At 47.8% G+C, this 27972-nt stretch overlaps 1 protein-coding gene and 1 pseudogene across 1 annotated transcript; both read left to right on the top strand.

Annotated features, from left to right (window-relative positions):
- The first annotated feature begins 972 nt into the window (after positions 1-972).
- LOC148162236 (acrosin-like) overlaps positions 973-27972 on the top strand; it is a 41996-nt pseudogene continuing 14996 nt past the window's right edge.
- On the top strand, positions 10160-11663 carry LOC148162237 (melanoma-associated antigen 8-like). The gene is given in 4 exon segments (XM_088020102.1): positions 10160-10175; positions 10263-10337; positions 10572-11381; positions 11384-11663. Coding segments are annotated over 4 exon segments (1059 nt in total). The 3' UTR covers positions 11542-11663.

Consider the following 27972-nt stretch of genomic DNA (forward strand, 5'->3'; position numbering starts at 1 on the left):
ACAATCTGAAAACTCATAACACTCAGGAAGAAGCTATGAGGTGTCCTGACACACAGGTAGGCGAGGCACAACCTGTTGATGCTCAGATGGTCTGGTGGAGAACTTACACTCAGGGAGAGGAGGGCACACTGCCCTTCATGCAGGTGGAGGTGTGACCTCCTCACACTCCTACAGGAAGGTGAAACTTCTTCACATGCAGGTATGTGAGGTGAGCATTTGTCATCCTCCCATTGGTGAGATGCCGTCTCCTGACAATCAGAAAAATGAAACCTCAGGATATTCAGGTTATTGTGGTGAGAATTCCTGACCCTCAGGTATAGGAGACACATCTTCCTGCATGTAGGTCCCAGAGAGGAGACCTGGAGACACTCAGGTAGGAAACACCTGACCCTGTGATACTCAGCAGTGAATAGAAAGGTGGGCTTTGTAGTCCTAAATTAGAGAAATTCAAAGTGGCTCTTTGAAAAATGTGCTGATAGTATGTACTTGGAAGAGGGAAAGACAATTTGCCCTACACAGGGTCAAGGATCGATTAATCTGGTGATCCCAACACCCTGTGACCTTGACATGCTGCATCATCTTGACACAGAGGGACAGAACTGTCCCTCAACCCATGATTTGTAACAGGAACTGTGGTTGCAGCTTGCATGAGGGGCAGACCCTGACACTGCACAAAACTGGATCCTCAGATGATACGGAGCCTTCAAAGGGTAACTGGGAATGAAGATCCTGGCCTTGGGACAGAGGGAGGGGGCTACACATGAGCCCCCATCACCCGAGGGGTGCAGAGGAGCCTGTACAGAAAGCTGGCATCTTGTTTCAGCCTGGACCGGTTAAGCTAAAGGGCTCCTGCCTGGCCTGACTATTGGGGTGGGGGAGGGGGGATGTAGCCATGCTGATTGGTCAGGAGGCCACAGAGCTGTGTGAGGTCACTGGGCTTCCAGGCCAGGCTGGGGCAGGAGTATGGTAGAGATGCTGCCAACTGCTGTTCTGCTGGCCTTGGCAGTGTCTGTGGTTGCCAAAGATAACGCCACGTGTGAGTATGTGTCAGGGACACGTCCGGGGGTGGAAAGGGTGTCTTCTGAATAGCAAGCCCCACCCAGACTCCCTCTGTCCAGGACTAGGAAGGAGGCCAAGCTTGGGCCTTAGTAGTCCCCTGGGTCTCACGGGTGTGACCCACATCCCCAACTCAGACCATCCTTTCTCCCAGCTTCATCAGCCGAGAGACCCCAGGGCTGTCCCCGGGCTCCTATGCCTCCCGTAGCACAGACGCTGGGGTCCTTCCCTCACCTAGAGACTGACCTCACTGCCTCATGTACATCAAGTCCCAATTTTTAGAAACCCCTTTCTTCCCACGGATAGTGAGGTGCTCCTCCTGTGGCTGACCCCAAAGACCCCAGGGTGTTGTCATGGCATTCTTCTAGGGTTGGGCCTCCACCTTAGACTCTGACAGACCCCAAGTTACCCCCAAACTCTTGTGGCCTCTCCCCAGTTCCCAGAACTTCCACCCCAGGACGCCGCTGCTCCCCACACCTGGGATCACTGGACCTGCCTTGGCTACTCTCCCTCCTCCTGCCACCATCCAACCCCACACTGCAGCCCCAAGACCCCTGTGGCTGTTTCCTGAGTCTCCCACCCAGAATTGGCTCTAAAGACCTCAAGCCATTACACCTCTCTCTCACCTCCTCTAGCCTCCCCCCTGCCTCGGGATCTCCCATATTTCTAGGGCCCTTATCATCCGTCTTGCTTCCTATGGCGCCTTCTTTCCTCGCCTTGGGGCTTCACCCACAAGACCCCAGAACTCATACTCCTCAAAACCAGTTCCGAAGTCTGCAGCTTCTGGCTTCCCTACCGCACTGACAGTGCCTCTCCTCAGCAGCTCCCCCTCAGACCCTCCACACTCCTGGTTGCCCCATTTTGCCCAGCCCCCTAGCCCTGATTCCCCCATCGTGCAGCTGCGAGTACAGGCTGTGCCTATTCTTGGTTTGAACTGTGCCCCTGGTCTCTCCCCAGTGCCCCCTGTGGGTTATGGTTCAGGCAGAACCCACTGGGAAGTGGCCGTATCGTCAGAGGGCAGGATGCAACAATCGGGGCCTGGCCCTGGATGGTCAGCCTCCAGGTAATCATGTCCCATAATAACCGAATGTACCATGCGTGCGGAGGCACCTTGCTGAACTCCCATTGGCTGCTTACGGCTGCCCACTGCTTCCTCTCCAAAAAGTACGTGTGGGAGCACGTGGAGGGGGGTCTTCAGAAAGGCTCTTCCCAGAAAGGGACATTCTCCAGGGCTCTCTGTGCGCAGTCTCCCCGGGGCTCTGGGCTTTGTGGCAACCAGACCATGAGTGGGTGGTCCCAGGCCCTTGCTGAGGAGGGCTCTGAGGATCATGATCACCAGAGGTTTCTGTCAAGTCCGGCCTTTCTGAGGATGACCTGGCTTGCCTCTGTGCCCACAGAAAAGTATATGACTGGAGACTGATTTTTGGAACAAGGGAAATTGTGTATGGGAATGAAAAGCCAGTGAAGCTGCCTCAACAGGAGAGAGATGTCGAGAAAATCATCATTCATGAGAAATACATCCCCAGTTTAGAGCACAATGACATCGCTCTCATGAAGATCACCCCTCCCGTTCCCTGTGGGCAATTCATCGGAAGGGGCTGCCTGCCCCAATTTAGCGCAGGCCCACCTTGAGTTCCCTAGGCCTGCTGGGTGGCTGGCTGGGGATTCTTGAAAGAGAAAGGTGAGTATGGGACGGGCTCTCACAGGGGTAGGGACACTGCAGGTCATTTCCTCAGTGGTCTCTGAAGTGCAGGGGACATATGTGGTGCCTAGTGGTAATGTCCACCAGAATGCGGGACACTGTCCCCTTTTAGAGCGGGAGAAACTGGCAGCCGAGTCCCCTGTCCACAACCTCACCACTAATGGCTCGTGTGGTCGCTGGGTGGAAGGGTGCATGCAGCCCCAGGAGAACCTGGACGTTTTTTGAATGGGGTATGGGCTGTGGCTCTATCTGGGGCCTGGAGCCCCAGTTGCTACCTTCTGGAAATGGGGGATTGTCCCCTGAAACGGCACTTGGAGAAGAGCTCGAGATGGGGTTTTGCGGTTGCGGGCCAACTCCTCCCCTCTCTGGACATCCATTTCCCCATCTGTGAGTAGAAGGGACATGTCACGTGCTCTCTGAGCTCTGAGACCCCAGAACCCAGCCCTCTAGACCTCAGTGAACCTCAGCTCCATACCCTCGCTGGTCACAATGCGAGAATCCACCCCCCTCAATCCGAGTGACTTCGTTTTCTCTGGAGAGAGGGGACAGGGTTCTTGGCAGGCCAGCAGTGGTCAGCAAGGGTTTGACGAGTAGGTTAGGGCTTTCAGCTTTCCACAGGTGACCACATGGACTTTTTACCCAGTCACATTGGGGATGAGAAACCTGAAAATTATTATAAATACATATTAATGGGCCCACACATACAAAAATCTCATCTATGATATCAGTAACGTAATGTATTGTAGAAATCATTTTTTTGTAATCCACATGTGTTGTGGACCGAATTGGGTCCCCTCTTAATTCATATGTTGAAATCCTAACCTCCATTATTTTATAGTGTCTGTATTTGGAAATAGTACTTCCAATAGGCAATTAAGTCAACATGGATCATATGGGTCACCTTCATCCAATATACGTGATTTCATATAAGTGGAGTTTAAGATACTGACACTTTTAGAGTTACAGCCGTGTAAAGACAGAGAAGATGGATGTCTACAAGCCAAGGAAAGGGTTCCCAACAAAATTCAACTCTGCCAACCCCTTGACGTCCATCTTGTAGCCTCCAGAAAAGTGAGAAAATTAACTATTATTAATTACAACCCAGGTTGCGATACTTGATATGGCAGCCCCAGCAAACAAATACACTATGGTAATGACAAATAAAGTATCAATAAACTACAGACAAAAGGAAATAGGAGGTAAATAAAAGCATCCCATTATTAAAAAACAAAATGAAGGCATTAAAAAAGGTAATGAGGGACAGCAATAGCTATAACAAGAAAACACTTAACAAAAAGGCATTGAGTTATTTTCCCACCAGTAATCCTATTAAATGTCCCATTCAAAAGATACAGATTGACAGAATGGAATGGATTTAAAAAGAGAAAATAACTATGCTGCCTACAGGATACTCTCCTTAGTTCTAAGGACAGACGTTGATAGATTGTTAATGAAACAATAAAAAAAAAATAGACTGTGCTGAAGTAGTAACCGATTGAGATCAGTGGCACTTATACTAAATTCACACAAACATGAAACTGTAAGAAAGGAAAAGGACACATAACAATAATGACACTTCACAATTATAAATATATGTATACCAAAACCCAGAGATATTAAATATATATAGAAATTTTGGCATGATTTCTAGGGGAACATGGAACATTTTCCAAGATAGACCTTATATAAGAACAATAAACATTTATTAACATTTTAAGAAGGGTAAAGTCATACAAACTAGCTTTCCTTATCATAATGAGATAGAATTAAAAATTGGGGCAAGGGCAGCCATAGCAGGTATGACTGCTATTACTGCCCACTTTGGGAGCCTCAAGGCACACGGCAAGGATATCATCCTTCAAGTAGCCCCTGCACATGAGCTTAAGGCAGGCATTTTCCTGACTGCTGTCAACTTCCAACTTCTAGCACATGTTGGAGCAGGCTGGTCCCTTCACAGCACAGGATCAAAAACCTTCTTGGTGTAACAAGCACAGTTGTCAATTGCAGCCAAATGGACTGAAGGAAACTCTAGTCAGTCATGATAGTAAAGTGCACACAATCCACATAGAGACCCTCCTTAGAGTACCTGGTTCTGGTGAACCGGGGCATTGTGCTGCTGGACAACACAGGACCTCTTCTTCAAAAAGCCATGACTGTTAAGGTCAAGAAATGTAGCTTATTTTCCAAATACATAGGAAACAAGCACAGAGGGTTACACATAATAATGAGGTGGAGGAATATGTCCCAAAAGAACAAGGGCAAAACTGCATCAAATTGCTAAATGAACAGAAATAATCAATATGACTGTTATAAATTCAAAGTAATGGCTGTAAGATATTCATGGGATTTGAGAAAAGACTGTAGGCTCTCAGTGAGACAAAGACAGAACATACTGAAAAGAGACCCAGACTTAGATAAAGAACTCAGTACTGAAATAAAATACAGTAGAGGGAAGCAATAGCATATAAGATGAGGCAGAGGAATGGATCAGGGAGCTAAAGGAGGATTAATGGAAAACAACAAAGATGAACAGCAAAAAAGAAAGAAAATAATAATAAAGTATGTGACAAGGTGAAGGGAACTCAGCGTATCATCAAGATTAATAACATTCACTTTATAAAGAATCCTGAAGGAGAGAGAGAAAGAGGGGCAGAAAATTTATTTGAAGAAATAATAGCTGAGAATTTCATTAATTTGGGGAAGGAAAGAGGTATCCAGATCCAGGAGGCACAAAGAAACCCTCCCCCCAAAAAATCAAAGCAAGGAGGTGCAAACAAAGACACCTCATGGCAAAAAGTATTGATAAAGTGAGAATTATTTTAAAAAGCACTAGAAAAGAAAACTTACATATAAGGGAAATGACATAAAACTATCAATAAATTTCTTAGAAACTTTGCAGGCCAGAGAGGTGTGGCATGTCACATTAAAAGTGCTGAAAGATACAAAGAAAACTTAAAACAATATGTTTATGCACACAATATAGGAGCACTGAAATACACAAAGCAACTCTTAAGAGCCATAAAGGAAGGTAATCACAGTAATACAATAGAGGACTTCAAGACCTCACTCACATCAATGGATAGATTATCTAGCTAGAAAATCAACAAGGAAACAATGACTTTGAATAACACGATGTACCAGATGGACCTACCGGATATATTCAGAACATTTCATTTAAAAAATATTGGAATACACAATCTTTTCCAGTACATGAGGCATTCTCCAAAAGATCCTATGTTAGGCCACAAAAAAGTCTCAAATTAAAAAAGATTGAAATTGTATCATGCATTTTTCTTACCACAATAGTATGAAACTAGGAAGCAATTGCAAGAAAAAAAGATGGAAAGAGCACAAACACATGGAGGCTAAATAACATTCTACCAAATATTGAATAGATGAAACAAGAACTAAAAAAGGAAATCAAAAAATATATGGAGAAAAATGAAAATAAACTACAATGATCCAAAATCTTTGGAATGCAGCAAAACTATTCTAAGAGGAGACATTATAACTATACAGGAATACATCACAGAGCAAGACAAATATCAAATAAAAAACATAACATTATACTTAAACAAAAACAAAAACCAAGCCAGTAGAAAGAAAAAAAATAAAGATTAATCAAAAACAAATGAAATTTAAACTATAAAACAAAACCCAAGAAGACCAAATTAATGAATCCAGGAGCTGTTTTTGTTTTGTTTTTTAAAATTTTTTATTGTTATGTTAATCACCATACATTATATCATTAGTTTTTAATGCAGTGTTCCATGATTCACTGTTTGTGCATAACACCCAGTGCTCCACGCAGAACGTGCCCTCTTTAATAGCCATCACCAGGCTACCCATCCCCCCACCCCCCCTCCCCTCCAGAACCCTCAGTTTGTTTTTCGGAGTACACCCTCTCTCATGCTTGGTCTCCCCCTCCGATTTCCCCCCTTTCATTCTTCCCCTCCTGCTATCTTCTTCTTTTTATTTTTTCTTAACTTATATTGCATTATTTGTTTTAGAAGTACAGATCTGTGATTCAACAGTCTTGCACAATTCACGGCACTCACCATAGCACATACCCTATGGAATGTCTATCACCCAGCCACCCCATCGCCCCCACCACCCCCACTCCAGCAACCCTCAGTATCCTGAGATTAAGAATTCCTCATATCAGTGAGGTCATATGATACATGTCTTTCTGATTGACTTATTTCACTCAGCATAACACCCTCCAGTTCCATCCACGTCATTGCAAAAGGCAAGATCGCATTCCTTTTGATGGCTGCATAATATTCCATTGTGTATATATACCACAACTTCTTTATCCATTCATCTGTCGATGGGCATCTTGGCTCTTTCCGCAGTTTGGCTATTGTGGACATTGCTGCTATAAACATTGGGGTGCACATCCCTTCGGATCCCTACATTTCTATCTTTGTGCTAAATACCCAGTAGTGCAATTGCTGGATCTCCCTTGGGTGGGCAGAGGGGTGGGCCCTGGTCCTGCTGGGCTTCACGCTGAGGATGCAGACAGAGGACTGAGGGACCCTGGACCCCCGCCCAGCCTCAGTCTGGAAAGGTCCGTGGTGGCGGAGGGGGGGGTGGTGATGGGAACACGTGGTGAGTCCTGACTTCCGCATCCAGGTCTCAAAGACCCTGGATGCCTTGGCAGAAGGAGAAGGGCCTCCCTCGTTGGGCAGAGGGGAGGCCTCAGGTCCTGCTGGACTTTATGGTGAGGATGCAGAGGGAGGAGTGAAGGACCCTGGACCCCAGCACAGCGTCAGTCAGGGAAGGTCCATTGGGGGGAGGGGGGCTGATTGGAACACGTGGTGAGTCTGGACTTCTGAGTCCGTGTCTCAGAGAGACTGAGGTGAGGGCCTGATGAAAGGAGCAGATGCTCAGGTGGGCAGAGGGGAGGGCCCTGGTCACCCCGTGGTGGGGGTGGCTTGGGGAGGCCAGGGTTAAACCCTGAGGGAGGACAGAGGGGAGCCCCGCAGAAGCCCACCCATGATGTCAGTCTAGGGAGCCCCCCCTGGGTGGGATGGGGACACGTGGCCAGTGCAGCAGACTTCTGCATCTGGGTCTCCCGAGAACCTGGGGTCCTTGGTGGATCGAAGGAGCAGGGCCTCGCTCAGGGGGGCAGAGGGGCAGGCCCAGGTCCTGTTGGGTTTACGCTGAAGTTGCAGAGGAAGGACTGAGAGACCCTGGACCCCACCCCAGAGTCAGTCCCTAGAGGCCCGAGTGGAGGACGGGGACACCCCGATTGTGTTCGTGCGTGCGCTTGTGTGTCCCCCACTCGCCCATCCGGGTGTCCCAGACACGGGATGCCCCGGTGCCCAGGAGCCGATCCACAGGCAGTAGGGACAGGCAGAGGCATAGGCACCCAGGGAGTCCTGGTGGAGATCAGAAGAAGGCCCGAGAGACCCGGACACCTCATCTCAGCCTTGGGAAGCCCTGGGCTTCGTGGCTGCACGTGTTGGCCACAGACTTACCCCGGTGGGCTCAGGGCAGGGAGGGCCTTGGTGATGGCAGACCAGCTTGGGGACAGCAGCCAGAGTGGCCTAGGACCTGCCAGGGCTCGAAGCAAGGACCCCCAAGGGACTCCCCAGGGAGCCCGCAGGACCGCGGCCCTGATTCAGCCATGGGAGACTCCTGGGATGGAAGAGACCACACGGTGCATGGCCACTTTGGCCTCAGGGCCTCCGAGAACCCCTGGCCGTTTGGATGGAGCCCTGCCTCGAGTATGCGGGTGGGGGGCGGTGGCCCACGTGTTGCTGGGTGAAAATACGAGGACCGGAAGGAGGACTGCGGGATTGGGGACAGAGAACAGTTTCGGTCCCGGGAGGCCCCAGGGCCAGATGGTCACCTAGGGCGTGTCCTGACTTCCCAGCCACGTCTCCTAGAGCCTGGGGTCTGGGTGGAAGGAGCAGGCTTCAGGGCCGCCCAGGCTGAGCCGGTCCTGCCAGGATGGAAGGGGAGGACCAGAGGGAGAACTCACTGGGCCGCAGTACGGACAGGCCATGGAGGAGGACCCTTGTGGAGAAGGAGCCCATGCCTCCTGTCCGGGGGTCCACATCTGGCTGTTAGAGCCTGAGGGCCTGTGGTGAGAAGGAGCGGGCCTGGGGTGGGGCGGGCCTGTGTGTGTGTGAGGGTGGAGTGCGGGGTCGGGGGGGGCGGGGCACGGGTCCGGTTGGGAGTCAGGGTGAGGACCCTAGGGGAGGACTGGCCGTACCCCCTCCACCCCATCTCAGCAAAGAAGCCAGGGCACCGGAGTCTGGCCGTGCCCGATCCAGGGAGGATCGGTCAGCGGGGGCCCAACTGGCACGCATGCTCACTTGTCTCATGGGCCAGAAGGCGGGAGTCCTCGGGGAGCTGAGGTCTTGGTCTGAGGGGCACATGGCTTCTGTCTCACGTTGGGGACCTGGAAGAAGGGCAGGCCCTGGCAGGAAGAAAGAAGATTAGCGTCCTGGGGGCCTGAGGGCATCCCCACCCCAGGACAGAGGGGCCTGTCCCTACTACCAGCCCTTTGGGATCTTGCCGGGGGCTGAGGGGGGAGATGAAGACGTGGCCCTGGATGAGGACGTGCTGGCTCCTCCCCCTTTTCTCGGAGCTCTCAGGGAGGTGAGGACCATGCTGGGAGAAGTCGGGGTCAGGTCATCTGGGGAAGCGCACCTGGGAGACACACAGGAGTCCCTGCTCCTGCCAAAAATCAGTGTGGGGACACCCGAGGGAGGAGTGAGTGACTCCCCACCACCCCTCGGGACCAGGAAGGATGGCCCAGAAGTCTGTGCAGCCCCTACCTGGAGGCCCTGGGAACCCTGGGTGGGGCCTGTCAGGCTGAGTCCCTCCTCCTCTCCAGATCCTTCCTCTCAGGATGGAGAGGGCCTGGGCCTGAGGGTCTGGACTCGGGTAGCAGAGGAGGCAGGTGCCCTGGCTCTGGGTCTGGCCCTGATGGTGGGGGGCAGATGAGAATTGAGGGGCTGCCTCCCACAGCAGGATCCTTAGGGCTCAGGCATTCCCTGCCGCTGCTGCCAGCCCTGGGGAGACGGGCGATCGGTGGGCCAAGTTATTTCAACTGACTTTTCCTTCTGGCGTCTCCCAGAGATGAGGCCTTGGCACCAGGAGGGTGGCCTCCGGTCAACACAGGGAGTTTTCCCAGACCTTCCGTGGGGTCAAGGTATAGACAGAGAGGTGCGCCCATCCCAGCACAGATGGCACCCGAGCTTGGCCGTCCCTGGGATCCCGAAATGAGCCCTTAGACCTCTGGCAGGCGTGGGCAGAGGTGGGCCCCCCTCGCTTGTGGTCTTGCTGTGACCCTTGGCCTCAGGCTGCGGGGGTGCGGCCCAGGCCCTGCCAGGGGAAATAGCAGTCCCCTGAGGGGCCAAGGAGGGGACCACCCAGCTTGGACGGATGGGGACCTCACAGAGTGCGCCCCAGCCCTCCTGCCCCACTGGGGGCCGTGGGCCGTGCTCTGTGTCTGCACCCCGAAGTGACTCCTCCTTTTCTCCTCCAGGGGCTTCCAGAGCTCAGAGTCGAGGCCTAGGTCTGAGGCAGGAGCCTCTAAGGTCCCAGAGCAGGGGAGGTGCAGGTGAGTGCCAGTGGTCAAGGTGAGGTACTTGCTCTGAGCATGGAGCCAGGGGCTCGCCCGTCCCACCCCAGAGGGGACCCCTCAGCACCCAAGTCCGACGCAGCGCACTGTCAGCTCCGGGACTTCAGGCCTCTGCTGCCTGGGCTGCACCCTGAGGAGCCATCCCACCTCTTTCTTCAGGTTCAGCCCGACACAAACACCATGCCCCTGGGTCAGAGGAGTGAGCTCTGGAAGCTGGAGGAAGACCCAGGCCCGGCCCAGGGCCTGGTGGAGGCACAGCTGTTGGGGGCTGGGGAGGAGAAGGTCCCCCGCACCCCCTCCTCCTTCTCCACCTTGGCCTCCTCCCAGTCCACCGCCCCATCGGGCTCCTGCTCTGCCCTTTTCTGGTCCCCTCGGAGAAGGGGTCTGCTGCTGGGTTCCAGAGTCGTCCCCAGAGCTCTCTGAGTGCCTGCCCCTCCCCCACTGCCCAAGCAGCCACTGCCTGCAGCCAGCCTGACCAGGGCTCCAGCAGCTCTGGTGAGGAGGGCGCCAGCCCCCGCGAGGAGCCCAAAGAAGCCCAGCCGGGGCTCCAAAACATAATCCAGGGGAAGCTGGCCGACCTGGTGGAGTTCCTGCTCCTCAAGTATCACACCAAGGAGCCGACCAGCCAGGCAGAGATGCTGGAGATCGTCAGCCAGGATGCCCTGGATGCCTTCCGTGTGATCTTGGGCCACGCCTCCGAGTGCTTGCAGCTGGTCTTTGGTATGGATGTGAAGGAAGTGGACCCCAGCGACCACTCCTACATTCTGGTCTCCATCCTGGGCCTCACCTATGATGGGATGCTGAGCGGTGAGCAGGGAGTGCCCAAGACTGGCATCCTGGTGGTGCTCCTGGGGGTGAGTCTCCTGCAAGGCGACTGTGCCCCCGAGAAGGAGGTGTGGGAAATGCTAGGGGTCATGGGGGTGTATGCCGGCCAGGAGCATGTCATCTACAGGGAGCCGAGGGAGCTCCTCACCAAGGTCTGGGTGCAGGAAGGGTACGTGGAATACTGGCAGGTGCCTGGCAGTGACCTTCCTGCTATGAGGTCCCATGGGGTTCCAGGGCCCACGCCGAAACCAGCAAGTTGCAAATGCTGGAGTATTTGCTCCAGGTCAGGCGCGGGCAGCTGGCTTCCTCCCTGGCCCTGTCTGAAGGGACTGTGAGAGATGAGGAAGAGGGGGCCTGAGCCCTGGGGTCCGCCAGGCCCTTTCCAGGCTGTGCTGGGTTCGGCAGCCTCTCCTGCGGGGTGCTGGGCATGAAGTGAGGCCACTTGCTGGTTCTTCCCTGTGTGTGTGTTTTTGTGTGCCCGTGAAGACAGAGCCCTGGGCATTTTAAGGAGTGCAGGGCCAGGGAGGGTTGGGAGAACAAAGCAGGGCAAGGAGCCTCCTGCGGGTGGGGGGGTTGTTTCCTGGGATGACTCCCACATCCAGAGCTTGGTGTCCTTGAGGAAGCTCTCCTGTGGGGTTCCTTGCCATAGAAGGTTTCAGCTGCTTCAGGGGCTGATTGTGTGAGTACCATCCACTCTGCAGCATTTGTTCTTACCCAGTCCAAGAGTTAAGAGTTTTATCATGTTCTTGGGGTGCCTGGGTCCTCTGTTGGTTAAGCGTCTGCCATCGGCTCAGGTCAGGATCTCAGGATCCTGGGATCACACCCCACATGGGGCTCCCCGCTCAGTGGAGACTCTGCTTCTCTCTCTCCCCCTGTGTGTGCTTTCTCTTTCTCAAATAAATAAATACCTTTAAGAAAAAGTTTTTCTTCATGCCCTGGACACCAGCCTGGACACCTTGCCTACTTGCTTGGGCTCTGGACTGAAATCACAGGGCATTGGCCTAGGGATGGGTTGGAAAGGTGCAAGAACGGAAGAAGCAAGAGACGAGGGTCAGAAGCTGAAGAGAGAGAAGTTTGCTGGTTCTTGCTTCTGATGCCTTCCCGACCATCATTGTGCAAATGCCAAAGGCAAGCACGCGCACACACGTGTGGGGACGGGGGCAGGAGGGCCCAGGTTCTGTCAGGAGTCAAGGTGAGGACCAGAGGGAGGAATGAAGGACCCTGGACCCAGTAGAGAATCAGTCCTGGGAGGCCTCTGGGTGAGACAACGGTGACATGAGGCGTGTCCTGGCTTCTGCTCTGGGTCCCAGAGACACTGAGCGCTTGTTGTGAGGAGTGGCCCTCAGGAGCAGGGATGAGGGCACCAGCCATCCAGGGAGTCCAGATGGGGAACAGAGGGTAGGGCTAAGGGACCTGAAGGACCCATCTCGGGGAATCCCTGGACTGTGTAGCCTGATGCGATGTCCACAGTCTTTGCCCGTGGCTCTCAGGGCAGGGAGGGCTTTGGTCCGAGGGAACAGGCCTGGAGACAGCAGAGACCGCATCACCAGCGGTGCTGCAGCTCATGCTGAGATCCCTGAGGGAGGGCTCAGGGAGGGACCTGGACTCCAGAACAGGGACAACGCACTGAAGCCTGCCCCTGCTGTCCGCCCTGGGAGGCCTGTTTGTGCCAAGTCCACAGGCGGTGTGTCAGGACGTCCGCATCCTGGTCTGACAGAGGCTGGGGGCCTGCTTTAAAAAACCGGGGGTCAGGACCTAATGGAGGAAGACCCAGGCCTGGCCCAGGGCCTGGTGGAAGCACAGCTGTTGGGGGCTGGGGAAGAGGAGGTCCCAGCAGCTTAAATAAGGAGGGTTCGAGCACCTGGGAGGAGCCGGAAGTCACGCAACCCTCTCTCCAGGACAAACTCCACGTGAAAGTGGCTGCCCTGGTGGAGTTCCTGCTCCACAAATACTCCAACAAGCAGCTGACCCGCCAGGCAGAGATGCTGGAGATTGTCAGCAAAGATTACCAGGACGACTTCCCAGTGATCTTGGGCCAAGCCTCCGAGTGCATGCGGCTGGTCTTTGGCGTGGACGTGAAGGAAGTGGAGCGCAGTGACCACTCCTACATCCTGGCCAATGTCCTGGGTCTCACCTGTGATGGGATGCTGAGCGGTGAGCATGGCATGCCCAAGACCGGCCTCCTGGTTTTGGTCCTGGGGGTGAGCCCCCTGCATGGCGACCGTGTCCCCGAGGAGGAGGTGTGGGAAACGCTGGGGGTCATGGGGGTGTATGCCGGTCAGGAGCACATCATCTATGGGGAGCCCAGGGAGCTCCTCACCAAAGTCTGGGTGCAGGAAGGGTACCTGGAGTACTGGCAGGTGCCTGGCAGGGACCCTGCCCGCTACGAGTTCCCGTGGGGTCCCAGGGCCCATGCTGAACCAGCAAGGTTCAAGTGCTGGAGTATGTGCTCCGGGTCAGGCGCGGGCAGCTGGCTTCCTCCCTGGCCCTGTCTGAAGGAGCTGTGAGAGATGAGGGAGAGGAGGCCTGAGTCCCAGTGGCGGCCAGGCCCTTTCCAGGCTTTGGTGGGGTCGGCAGCTTCTCCTGCGGGGTGCTGGGCATGAAGTGAGGCCACATTTTGGTTCTTCCCTGTGTGTGTGTGAAAAGAGAGAGCCCCGGGAGTTCTAAGTAAGGCAGGGCCAGGGAGGGTTGGGGGAAGAAAGCAGGGTGAAGAGCCAGCATCTCTGGGGGCCTGTTCTCTGCGATGACTCTGACATCCAGAGCTTGGGTTTCTTGAGGAAGCTCTCAAATGTTGTTCCTTGGAGTAGAAGTTTTAACCAGCTTCGGCAGGTAAATGTGTGCGTGACATCCACCCCACAGCATTTGGACTTACCCAGTTCAAGAGTTTTAAGAGTTTTGTCATGTTCTGGAAATAAGGTGGGAGATCTTCCCTCCTTGTTTGGATTCTGGAATGAAATCTCGGGGCATTGGCATAGGAATTTGTTGGAAAGGTGGAAAAATGGAGCAGTCAAGTGATGGGGTCAGGAAATATGGAAATAAAAGATTATTCATTTTTGCTTCTTACTCCTTCTCGTCTGTCATTCTGCAAAAGTAACATAGATGCGTGCGCCTTCACTCACTTAGTTCTTCAAGAAAGGAGGAGAAATGACATCTCAGCACAGAGGGAGCCCTGCTCACTGGCTCCTTGATTCCCAGACATGGGCTGAGCTCTGCTCTCTGGAAGGCCCTGTGTGTGAGCAGTGGGGACATTAGGAGAAGCAGGACACGTCCCACCCTTAGGGGACAGTCTAGCAGCTGCACTCATGGCAGGAAAGTGGGGAGAGGTGCCCTGAGACCTGCAGAAGTGGAAGAAAGGTGAGGGAGTGCGTCTCCCGGGGCAAGCACTGCAGTGGAAGTGCCCCTGGCCTGGGTGGCTCAGGGTGTCAGGTCACCGTGCTTCCTTCTGTGCAGCTGATCACCGTGAACCTGGGGGGTGACAGTGGCCCTACTTGGAGACAGGGTGCCTTAGAGGTGGGAGCAAAGTCTGAAATGGATAATTGCTCTGACATGTTCCTTCTGGATCATGGACAAACCAGGGAGAAATCTCCTCCTGGGGCAGGAAAAGAAGGTATCCTGCACTCTCATCCCAAGGCCTTGAACACAGTGCACAGACTAGGTGTTTTATATCCGTCATCTGCAAGTATTTCTGAAGAAATACAGTGATATTTCTTTGAAGTGGAGCCCAGAAGACTCTAGACTGGCACTCTTGTCCTGACCATGCAAAGCCAGAACCCACTGCTTAAAAAGTCATTTTAGTTTGATTATCTGGAGTGTAGTTTGGACAGCTATAAGTAAGCAAGGTCTAGGTTTTGGTGGGGGGAGAAATGAGTGAAAGGAGTGGTTTGGTGGAAGAGCAGCTGGAGGGAGGGAAGGAGCTGGTCTTTGACTCACATTCTGGGAGCTTTGTATTGTGTCCAGCTGGGACAGTTCCCTCACACCTGAATGCCACACATATTCCCATATATCTCACATATATCCTCTGATTTAGAAAATGGATTGAGTTTTACTTATGAAGCACCCTCTTTGGCTGATTAGCTATTCCATGTCCTATTGAGCTGCACATTCTCTAACATGACCTCGGTAACAAAAAAATAAATAAATAAAATAATACCCCAGAGGAGAGAGTGGAAGGCCCTGGGATCAAAACAACACTTGAAATCACTGCCATTCATCAAAGTTCCAATATATGCCAGGCACTGTGCAAGGTGCTTTCCATATATCACATGCATTCCTGCAGTCCTGCAAGACGGGGCTTATCAAACCCACTCACTTAACTCACTCACTTCAGAAAGAACCTGAGGCTCCTGGGACTTAGTCATTTTCCCAGGATCACGTGGCTAGTGAGTGACAGGGCAGCGACTAGAACCCGGGTCTGAATTCGTGTAGAGTCCACGCTGTTCCCACCCACTGCAGTCTGTGTCCAACCTTGTGAGTCCTACATCATTCCTGAGGACAGCATGGTGTCTTCCAGGTGACAAAAAGAAGGATGCTGTGGCCAAGGTACTAAAAAACCTGTTGCTAAGGAAGGAAGGTGACAATGAGAATCAAACAGGTTTTGGGTACTGTCTGTGGGCTTTATTAACCTAGAGTTCTTCTGCCTGAGCCTCAGAGTTCTTTGAAAACTGACTGCCCAGGCGCTGGCATTGTTTCCAGACCTGGCACTTTCCCGAATTACAGCAGCCTTTCCCTGGTATTCCCCTGTGTGCTCCTCTGTCTCACTCTTGAACCTGGCCTGCTAACGAGCTCAGCACTGGTCCCCATGGAACAGCTAGGAATCACCTTCTCTCCCCCAACATAGAACCTTACTCTCTGTAGTAATCCTCTGGTCACTAAATGAAGAAGTGAATCCTCCCTGCTGGGATCACAGAATCGTTTGAAAATTAGATGTCATCTGTACTTGAAAGTATCTGTCACACAGGAGGTGCTTGAAAAGTTCAAAGAATTCCAAGGCAAACTGACCTCAAAAACTCCTCCCCTGGGATGCCTGGGTGGCTCAGTCAGTTAAGCGTCTGCCTTTGGCTCAGGTCATGATCCCAGGGTCCTGGGCTCGAGTCCCATATCAGGCTCCCTGCTCAATGGGGAGCCTGCTTCTCCCTCTGCCCGCTGCTCCCCCTGCTTGTGCAATCTCTCTCTCTCTCTCTCTCACTGACAAATAAAAAAAACTTAAAAAAAGAAACTCCTCCCAGCAATAAAGTCAGTCATAACAAATTATAATAGTTGCATTTGGTTAAGCCCCTACTGTGTAACAATACATGGGAGAAACTTTAATGTTCATCCATAGTGTGTCTTGCTTTCCTTCCAGGATACAGGGGATACCACCTTGCCAGTCCCCTTGTAGTTAGGGAGGGTTGTGTGATGACCCTTGGCCATGGAGATGTGAGCAGAAGCATTGTTTCTCACGTCCAGGCGTTTGCGAGCCAGTATGTCCACTCCATGCTGTCTCCCTTGATTCACCAGCAAACATGGTGACCCCGTGTTGAGATAGGGGAGCCACAAGATGAAAGCAACCTGGACCCAGGGTCTAGGAAAAGCAGAGGGCCCCTGCCAAACTGTATCAGAATTTGTGTGCACAAAGATGCACTTCTGTTGTGTTAGCCCTTCAAATGTCACAGTTTGCTGCATCAGTTAGCAGTTACTTTCATGCAGCCGCTTTTTTTGTTAGGCTTATCTAGCAATTTTACTTAAGAAGGTAGTAGTGCATATCTTCCTATTGCAAAAAAACTTCTAAAAATACAGATGAGTCACAATATCCCCTTTTCAAAGTTCCTCCACAATTCAGCCTCCTCCTCAGAAGTCACCATGACTAGCAATCTAGTGTGTATTTTTATTTTTTTAATTTAAAATATTTTCTTTTCTTTGAGAGAAAGAGTGTGTGATGGAGGGAAGGGCAAATAGAGAGAGAGAGAGAGAGAGAGACCCTCAAGCCGGCTCCATGCAGAGCCCGATTCGGAGCTCGGTCTCAGGACCCTGAGATCATGACTTGAACCGAAATCAAGAGTCGGACGCTTAACCAGCTGAGCCACACAGGCGCCCCTAGTGTGTGTTATTCTAAAGGTGACTATGGCTTTTTCATAGATATGCTCTACAAATATATTGTTTGTATTCAACCTAACCCGTATTACTGTGCATATTGATCTGCCACTAGCTTTTGTCACTTAATAAAATGGATGCAGAATCTTCCCATAACAGCACATATAGACCTACCTCACTTTTGAAAGTATTCCCTGGAATGTTAAAGTTTGTATATACCATAATTAATCACATACACAATTTTTTCCTGGTGGAAACAAGTTGTTTTCCCTTTATCGTATGACTAATAAAATGAAAACAACATCTTTGACCTGAATCCTTGGGTAGATATGAATGTTTTCTAATAAGATATACATAATATAACACAGACATTGGGTTAGAGTGGAGAGGGTGTGAATTGTTTTAACATTTCTTAAATGCGTCTGAAATTTTATTCCACAAGTGCTATACCAGTTTGCATTCTCATAATTAATTTCAATAGCTCCAAAATTGCAATACTTAGGTATAAATCTAATAAGATATGCATAGGGTCTGTATGCTGAAAACACAGAATGCTGATAAAAGTAATCAAGACTTAAATAGTAAGTACAGAGATATACTGTGTTCATGGACTGGTAGACTCACATAGTGAAGATGTCAATTCTCACTAAATTGATCTATACATTCAAAACAATCCAATCAAAATTCCACCAGGATGTTTTTGGATATAAACTAGCGGATTCAACAAGTTTATGGAAAGGCAAAGGAAATAGAACAGCTAAAACAACTATGAAAAAGTAGAATAAAGTCAGAAGAATCACACTACTTGATTTTAAGATAAAGCTATGATAATACAGGTGGTGTGGTATTGGGGGGCGGAGCAAGATGGCGGAGGAGTAGGAGACCTAGATTTCGTCTGGTCTCAGGAATTCAGCTGAACAGCGATCAAACCATTCTGAACACCTTCCAACTCAACAGGAGATCGAAGAGGAGAGTAGCATCAACTCTCTGAACAGAGAAGCGACCACTTACTGGAAGGTAGGGCGTGCGGAGAAGTGAATCCAAGGTGATATTCGGGAGGATAGAAGGCGAGGGAGGGGGCCTCCGTCAGCCGCTTCTGGCAAGTGATAGAGCCGCAGAGCATAAAATCGGAACTTTTAGAAGTTGGCTCGGCGGAGGGACGTCGCTGCAGTGGCTAAACGGGGGTGGAACCCTCCCGGGACAGTGTGGTCTCAGGACCCTTGGGGTCAGAGAAAGACCGGGGGTGCCTGAGTGCGCCAGAGCTCCCAGGTATCGGAGCGGAGAAGCTGGCTGCAGAGACGGAGCCGAGGCGCGGGCTCTCAGCTCGGGGTTGCCATAAACTGTGATCCGCGGCCCAGTCGGGGCACGGCTCCTCCAGCAGGGACCCAAGAAGCGGCAGATCCCGGGCAGACTCCCCTTCCTCCCCCGGGAGGAGCGGCGCGGTAACGAACCGCAGGGATCTGCTGGATTTGGAGACTCCACACGGGGTCGGGTGCCAGAGATAGCAACGCTCGGTCACAGGCCGGGTGAGCACGGAGTGCGGCCGGAGACCGGGGACACGGAGTGACTGCTTTTCTCTGGGGCGCACTGAGGAGCGGGGCCCCGAGTTCTCGGCTCCTCCGGGTGGAGATTGGGAGGCCACCATTTTTGCCCTGGTCTTCCAAAGCTGTGCCGAGAGCTTGCAGGGAACAAAAGCTCCTGAGAGCGAACCTGAGCAGCTTCCTTAGCCCGGACCGACAAGGGCGGGGCAATTCCGCCTCCGGCAAACACATTTGGAAACCACAGTAACAGGCCCCTCCCCCAGAAGATCAGCACGAACAGCCAGCAAGCCAAGACCAAGTTTACCGATCAAGGAGCACGGGAGAACTCCAGCGCTAGGGGAATACTGCACCTAGAATTCATAGCTATTTTTTACCATGATTCATTATTTCATCAAAGTTAAATTTTGTTAACTGTTTTTTTTTTTATTTTTCTTTTTCCCTTTTTCAACCAACATCTTATCAATCCCTTTAAAAAAAAAACATTTTTTATTTTTCATTTTTAGAGTCATATTTTATCCTTTCATAGTAGTTACACTTATTTTTGGCATATATATGTAAGTTGTTCTCTCTTTAAAATTTTGAGATACAGTTTCTTCTAACAGATCAAAATATACCCTAAATCACTAGTGTATGGCTTTGTTCTAGTCTCCTGCCTGATCACATTCTCTCCCTTTTTCCTTTTTTTTTCCTTAAATCTTCTTTCTTTTTTCAAACAACTTCTTATCTTATCAAGTCCTTTTATAAAATCTTTTATAATTTTGATCTTTACAGTCATCTTCCATCCCTTCATTGTATCAACCCTTATTTTGTACATATGTCTTTCTTCCTTTAAAATTTTAGGAGGCACTTTTTTTTAACAGACCAAAATACTCCTAAAATCTAGTGTGTGGAACTGATCTATGCACTAGCCTGATCATATTTGATCATATTCTGCTTTTTTTGTATTGTTCTGTTTTTTATCTTTTTTTTTCTCTTTCTTTTTTCTTTCTTTCCCTTTCTTTTGCCCTGGTTTCAGGTCTTTTCTGATTGGTATACAGTATATTTGCTGGGGACGTTGTAAACCTGTTAGCATTTTGTTCTCTCATTCATCTATTCTCCTCTGGACAAAATGACAAGACGAAAAAAATCACCTCAGCAAAATGAACAAGAGGTAGTACCGTCAGCCAGGGACCTACTCAATACGGACATTAGTACGATGTCAGAAAGAGTTCAGAATCATGACTTTAAAGATACTACATGGGCTTGAAAAAAGCGTGGAAGTTATGAGAGAAACCCTTTCGGAAGAAATAAAAGAACTAAAATCTAAACAAGTCGAAATCAAAAAGGCTATTGATGAGGTGCAATCAAAAATGGGGGCACTAAATGCTATGATAAATGAGGCAGAAGAGAGAATCAGTGATATAGAAGACCAAATGATGGACAATAAAGAGGCTGAGAAAAAGAGAGAGAAACAACTACAGGATCACGAGGGCAGAATTCGAGAGATAAGTGAAATGATAAGACGAAACAACATTAGAATAATTGGGATCCCAGAAGAAGAGGAGAGAGAGAGAAGGGCAGAAGGTATATTGGAGCAAATAATAGCAGAGAACTTCCCTAATGTGAGGAAGGAAACAGGCATTAAAATCCAGGAGGCACAGAGAACCCCTCTCAAAATCAATAATAATAGGTCAACACCCCGACATCTAATAGTAAAACTTACGAGTCTCAGAGACAAAGAGAAAATCCTGAAAGCATCTCGGGAGAAGAGATATGTAACCTACAATGGTAGAAACATTAGATTGGCAACAGACCTATCCACAGAGACCAGGCAGGCCAGAAAGGACTGGCAAGATATCTTCAGAGCACTAAACGAGAAAAATATGCAGCCAAGAATACTATATCCAGCTAGGCTGTCATCGAAAATAGAAGGAGAGATTAAAAGCTTCCAGAACAAACAAAAACTAAAGGAATTTAGAAACTAAAACAAAGACTGTAATAAGAGATGAGGAAGGACACTATATCCTACTTAAAGAGTCTATCCAACAAGAAGATCTAACAATTGTAAATATCTATGCCCCAAACATGGGAGCAGCCAATTATATAAGGCAATTAATAACAAAAGCAAAGAAACACATTGACAACAATACAATAATAGTGGGGGACTTTATGACCCCCCTGACTGAAATGGACAGATCATCTAAGCAAAAGATCAACAAGGAAATAAAGACTTTAAATGACACACTGGACCAAATGGGCTTCACAGACATATTCAGAACATTCCATCCCAAAGCAACGGAATACACATTCTTCTCTAGTGCCCATGGAACATTCTCCAGAATTGATCACATCCTAGGTCCCAAATCAGGTCTCAACCGGTACCAAAAGACTGGGATCATTCCCTGCATATTTTCAGACCACAATGCTTTGAAACTAGAACTCAATCACAAGAGGTAAGTCGGAAAGAACTTAAATACATGGAGGATAAAGAGCATCCTACTAAAGAATGAATGGGTCAACCAGGAAATTAAAGAAGAATTAAAAAAATTCATGGAAACCAATGAAAATGAAAACACAACTGTTCAAAATCTTTGGGATACAGCACAGGCAGTCCTGAGAGGAAAGTATATAGCAATACAAGCCTTTCTCAAGAAACAACAAAGGTCTCAAATACACAACCTAACCCTACACCTAAAGGAGCTGGAAAAAGAACAGCAAATAAAGCCTAAACCCAGCAGGAGAAGAGAAATAATAAAGATCAGAGCAGAAATCAATGAACTAGAAACCAAAAGAATGGTAGAACAGATCAACGAAACTAGGAGCTGGTTCTTTGAAAGAATTAACAAGATTGATAAACCCCTGGCCAGACTGATCAAAAAGAAAAGAGAAATGACCAAAATCATCATAATCATGAATGAAAGAGGAGAGATCACAACCAACACAAAGGAAATACAAACAATTATAAGAATATATTATGAGCAACTCTATGCCAGCAAATTAGGTAACCTGGAAGAAATGGGTGCATTCCTAGAGATGTATCAACTACCAAAATTGAACCAGGAAGAAATAGAAAACCTGAACAGAACTATAACCACTAAGGAAATTGAAGCAGTCATCCAAAATCTCCCAAGAAACAAAAGCCGAGGGCCAGATGGCTTCCCAGGGGAATTCTATCAGATATTTAAACAATTAATACCTATTCTCCTGAAACTGTTCCAAAACATAGAAATGGAAGGAAAACTTCCAAACTCATTTTATGAGGCCAGCATTACCTTGATCCCAAAACCAGACAAAGACCCCATCAAAAAGGAGAATTACAGACCAATATCCTTGATGAACATGGATGCAAAAATTCTCACCAAAATACTAGCCAATAGGATCCAACAGTACATTCAAAGGATTATTCACCACGACCAAATGGGATTTATCCCTGGGCTGCAAGGCTGGTTCAACATCCGCAAATCAATCAAACGTGATACAATACATTAACAAAAGAAAGAACAAGAAACATATGAGCCTCTCAATAGATGCAGAAAAAGCATTTGACAAAGTACAGGATCCTTTCTTGAGCAAAACTCTTCAGAGTATAGGGTTAGAGGGTACATACCTCAATATCATAAAAGCCATCTATGAAAAACCTACAGCGAATATCATTCGCAATGGGGAAAGGCTGAGAGCTTTTCCCCTAAGGTCAGGAACGCGGCAGGGATGTCCACTCTCACCACTGCTATTCAACATAGTATTAGAAGTCCTAGCCACAGCAATCAGACAACAAAAAGAAATCAAAGACATCCAAATCGGCAAAGAGGAAGTCAAACTCTCACTCTTTGCAGATGATATGATACTGTATGTGGAAAACCCAAAAGACTCCACCCCAAAACTGCTAGAACTCATACAGGAATTCAGTCAAGTTAGCAGGCTATAAAATCAATGCACAGAAATCAGTGGTATTCCTATACACCAACAACAAGACAGAAGAGAGACAAATCAAGGAGTCGATCCCATTTACAATTACACCCAAAACCATTAGATACCTAGGAATAAATTGAACCAAAGAGGCAAAGGATCTGTACTCAGAAAACTATAAAATACTCATGAAAGAAATTGAAGAAGACACAAAGAAATGGAAAAACGTTCCATGCTCATGGATTGGGAGAACCAACATTGTGAAGATGTCAATGCTACCTAGAGCAATCTACACATTCAATGCAATCCCTATCAAAATACCATCCACTTTTAAACAGCCAAGATGTCCATCGACAGATGAATGGATAAAGAACAGTGGTATATATACACAATGGAATATTATGCAGCCATCAAAAGGAATGAGATCTTGCCATTTGCAACGACGTGGATGGAACTGGAGGGTTTTATGCTGAGTGAAATAAGTCAAACAGAGAAAGACATGTATCATATGACCTAAGTGGTATCAGGAATTCTTAATCTCAGGAAACAAACTGAGTGTTACTGGAGTGGTTGAGGGTGGGAGGGATGGGGTGGCTGGGTGATAGACATTGGGGAGGGTATGTGCTATGGTGAGCGCTGTGAATTATGCAAGACTACTGAATCGCAGATCTGTACTTCTGAAAGAACGCAACATAATTAAAAAAAGGAAATAGAAGTAGATAGCAGGAGAGGAAGAATGAAGGGGAGTAAGTCAGAGGGGGAGACGAACAATGAGAGATGATGGACTCTGAAAAACAAATTGAGGGTTCTGGAGGGGAGGAGGGGAGGGGGATGGGTTAGCCTGGTGATGGGTATTAAAGAGGGCACATTCTGCATGGAGCACTGGGTGTTATGAACAAACAATGAATCGTGGAACACTACATCAAAAACTAATGATGTAATATATGGTGATTAACATAACAATAAAAAATTTTTAAAAAAAGATGGTGTGGTATTAGCTAAAGGATATACACATAGATTGGTAGAACTGATTAGAGTCCAGAAATAGACCCACACAAAGAGGACCGGTAGAGTTTTTTATGAAGGAGTAAGACAATTCAATTGAGAAATGTTGGTCTTTTCAATAAATGGTAATAGAACAATTAGACACACATATTTTTAAAAAAAGAAACAAAAAAAGAAACAAAAAAGAACTTCTACTTAAACCTAACAGTTTATAGTACAAAATCAAGTTAAAATGTATCATCGATCTAAATGCTAAGGGAAAACTATAAAATTTTTAAAGAAAACGTAGGAGAAAATCTCATGACCTGGAGTTAGACTTCCTCAAAATTAAAAACCTTTGCTCTGAGAAAATCAGAATAAAAAGTCAAACTACAGACTGTTAGAAAGTATTTGCAAATCATATATCCAACAAGAGACTTGTATCCAGAATACATCAAAGTTTTTCAAAACTCAAAAACTAGCAAACAAATGACCCATTTTTAAATTTTTTTCATGGCTTTTGAATGGTCTTTTTTAAAAAATTCAATTAACCAACATACAGTACATCATTAGTTTCAGATGTAGGGTTCAATAATTCATCAGTTGCATATAACACCCAGTGCTCATCACATCATGTGCCCTCCTTAATGCCCATCACCCAATTACCCCATGCCCCCCACCTCCCCTACAGCAACCCTTAGTTTGTTTCCTATAGTTAAGAGTCTCTCAAGGTTTGTCTCTCTGATTTCTTTCCATTCTGGTTTTCCCTCCCTTCCCCTATGATCCTCTGCACTGTTTCTTATATTCCACATATGAATGAAACCATATTATAATTATCTTTCTCTGATTGACTTATTCCACTTAGCATAATACCCTCCAGTTCCATCCACACTGATGTAAATGGTAGGCATTCATCCTTTCTGATGACTGAGCAATATTCCATTGTATATTTATATACCACATCTTCTTTATTTATTCATTTGTCAATGGACATTTGGCTTTTAAAAATGGGTAAATGATCTTGATAGACACATCACCAAAGTGGGCATATGGATGACAAATATGCACATGAAAATTGTTCTACATCAATTAAGAGAAATGCAAATTAAAAATAAGATGAGTTAACACAACACACACTTGAGAGTGACTGATATTTTAAAAATTACTGACCTTACTAAATGTTAACAAGAATAAAGAGCAACTTGAACTCTCATATATTACTGGTCAGAATGTAAAATGGTACAGCCTCTGCGGAAAATAATTTGGTCATTTCTTCTAAACATATAGACACTATATGACTCACCAATGCCACTCCTGGAAGAAATAAGAACCTATGTTCACACAAAAACATACCTGTGAATGTGTATAGCAGCTATTCATATTTGCTAAAATCTGTTTGTTTTGACCCAAATGTCCTTCTATGAATGAATGGACAAACTGTGGTACACTTGTACAATGGGTTACTACTCAGCAACAGAAAAGTAATAAACTATTGATACATACAACTTGGATGAGCCTCAAATGCAATTTCCTGAGTGAAAGAAACCAGTCTCGATAAATTACGTGCTCTGTTCTTCTATTTCTATAGCGTTTTTGAAAAAGACAAAACTACAGTGATAGAAAACACATGAGTGGTTGTCAAGGTTAGGGATCAGGGGAAAGTAGGACTATAAATGAAATATCAGAAAAAGTTGACTTTATAAGAAGGAAATTTACCATGCATAGAAAGGAACATCACATAATGATAAAAGAGTCAATTCGGGGCGCCTGGGTGGCTCAGTTGGTTGAGCGACTGCCTTCAGCTCAGGTCATGGTCTTGGAGTCCCGGGATCGAGTCCCGCGTCGGGCTCCCCGCACAGCGGGGAGCCTGCTTCTCCCTCTAACCCTCCCCGCTGTCATGTACTCTCTCTCTCTCATTCTCACTCTCTCAAAATAAATAAATCTTAAGAAAAATGTCAATTCACCAAGAAAATACAACAATCTTAAGTGTGTACACCTAAAAACAGAGCTTCAAAATACAAGAAAAAGAATCTGATTGAGCTGAAAGAAGAAATAGTCACATCAACAATTACATTTGGAGACTCAACAGTCCTCTCTGGGTAAATGACAGAAATAAACAAAACATCTTTGCAGTGTTCTGGGGAAGCAGAAGGAATAGGTGTAAATAAAATGAGCCAAGTTCCATACTCTTGTTGAGGGTGCTTGAATGTGATCTGAGGATACGTTTAAAAGAAGGAAGCATGAAAAAGAAGGTAAAGAAGGCCCACTGTGTTTCTTGGAGTGGAGAGCTACCAGGTAAAGCACTAGTAAGGGCCTCTTTTTCAAATGAGAATTTAAGGTAGGTTTGGTGAGTTAGAGGGAGGGCAGCTAATTCCGTGCTGAGAATAGAGAATAGTCAAGTGGGTAGAAAGATAATGTGTGCCAGTGTGTGTCTGGATTGGAGTGGGAGTAGGGGAGCAGTGGCCAATGAGGAGTTTGGAAAATGGGATGATAAGTTATGCTGAAAGCATAGTGGTTAGGGCACCATTTGCTGTTGGCAGCGCTGGAAACCGAGACAGCAAAAGTACCGTCAGTGCATTGGGCCCATTGGAGTCCACACGGATAGGTGTCTTTGCAGGAGCATGAGGGAGTCCATGTCTGAAGAAGCGTCTTCTGGCACACAGCTTTCCCATCTGTGATCAGGAGGACCCCAGCATTCTGTGTCTGGGTGGCAGGGTCCACTTCTTTGAGGGTTTAGGAAGGATTTTAGGATTATCATCCTCACTTCAACCATTCGACAAGAGTGCTCTACCTTGCTCATGTTCATGAAGTGGATTTCTGTGGAAGCGATTCTTCTGTGGAAGGAAATAAGAGGTCCTACACCTAAAATTTTGATGACCACTGTCCACTAGATAAATGACACATCATGGAATCCCAGCCTCTAGATATCTGAGTCGAAGGATACTTCCAGACCCCTGATCTGTTTTTTTATGAGCAACTTTTGTTACTGAAGAGTTGCCTACTGCCTAAAACTCACACACCAGACTTGAAAAGGTAGTGTCTGGATATTGGGGGAGGCAGAGAGTAAGCTCAGTTTTGCCAAAGGCTGTCAAGAGTAATTCCTTAAAACTGATCTGACACAGCAGATGTGAAATTGAAAGGTCATTATTGTAAAACTATACATAGGAGCCACAAATACACAGAACATATATTTTATAAAAATTTTCTGTAATTGATTTTCTGGTTGAATATTTTCTCCCATTAAAGTCTTTCCTAAATTTAATATGTGCCTTTAGTTTCCAACTGTGTTTGCTGGAGAGAAGATGGCCTACTATAGCATGTAGGCCACTATCCATGCAACGCTTTTTTAAACCTAAACCTAAGATCTCAAATTACCCCTACTGAAGCAACCTAAAAATGCCCAGCCCAAGCTCCTCTCCTGTTAGACCCATGTTTCCTCCTACCCACTGGACAGCCCCACCTGGACAGCTGGCAGAAGCTCACTGCTTACATGGCTCACACTGACTGCATCCTCCACACCTTTGCTCATGAACTTACTACCACTTCTTCCTCCCTGATACTCAATCTCAGATGAGAGGAAAAGCTTCTGCCAATTGAGAAATCTCAGAATTCAATGTCATTATAGACTTTACCTGCCATCTCAAAGTTCCTAACTTCCTAAAACTCTTGTACATCACATCTCTCACCATCCTCCCATTCAGGCTGAATTAAGTGCTTTGTCATGTTATTTTGTTTTGTTTACTTGATATTCTTTCTCAGCATATGTTCAATAAATGTTTGCTGGATGAATCAAGTTGCTGGAGCGTGCCATTCCCTGATTCAAAATGTGGAGCCTGCCCCTTGCCTGGGCTTTCCACCTCCATGGATGAAACCCAGTTCTCCAACTGCTCACGGAACTTAAGAATTCCTATGGAAACTATTATTGAGGGTGTCACCATGGACGTCTCCTCCCCAGGTCCAAACACCAGCTTGGAGGTGGGGTTGCTCTCAACAGGATGGTCCGTGGTGCTTCCTTCCTAGGAAACACGGTCTATCAGATTTCCCCAGCCCATTTATGCTCCTTGCCCTGCACTGGCGCCCACACTTTCTTATCAGTTGGATAAGAAAAAGCCATCTCCACAGGTTTTCCGCCCACCCTGCAGACTGGTGGCAACACAGGCCAGCTGTCCTAGCCACAGGACAGGACCCCCGCCCCTGCTATGCCACGACCTCAGGAGCCCGGGAAGGCAGTCTGAGCCGTGGACACCATTTGCACAGCTTTCAAGCGTGTCCATGCACCGCCCTTTATCTGCAAAGTCTGAGGTGATTGG

The sequence above is a fragment of the Eumetopias jubatus genome, unplaced genomic scaffold (assembly GCF_037043125.1).
Source record: "Eumetopias jubatus isolate StellerSeaLion01/CBP00866 unplaced genomic scaffold, mEumJub1_p1.0 scaffold_17, whole genome shotgun sequence".
Classification (NCBI taxonomy): domain Eukaryota; kingdom Metazoa; phylum Chordata; class Mammalia; order Carnivora; family Otariidae; genus Eumetopias; species Eumetopias jubatus.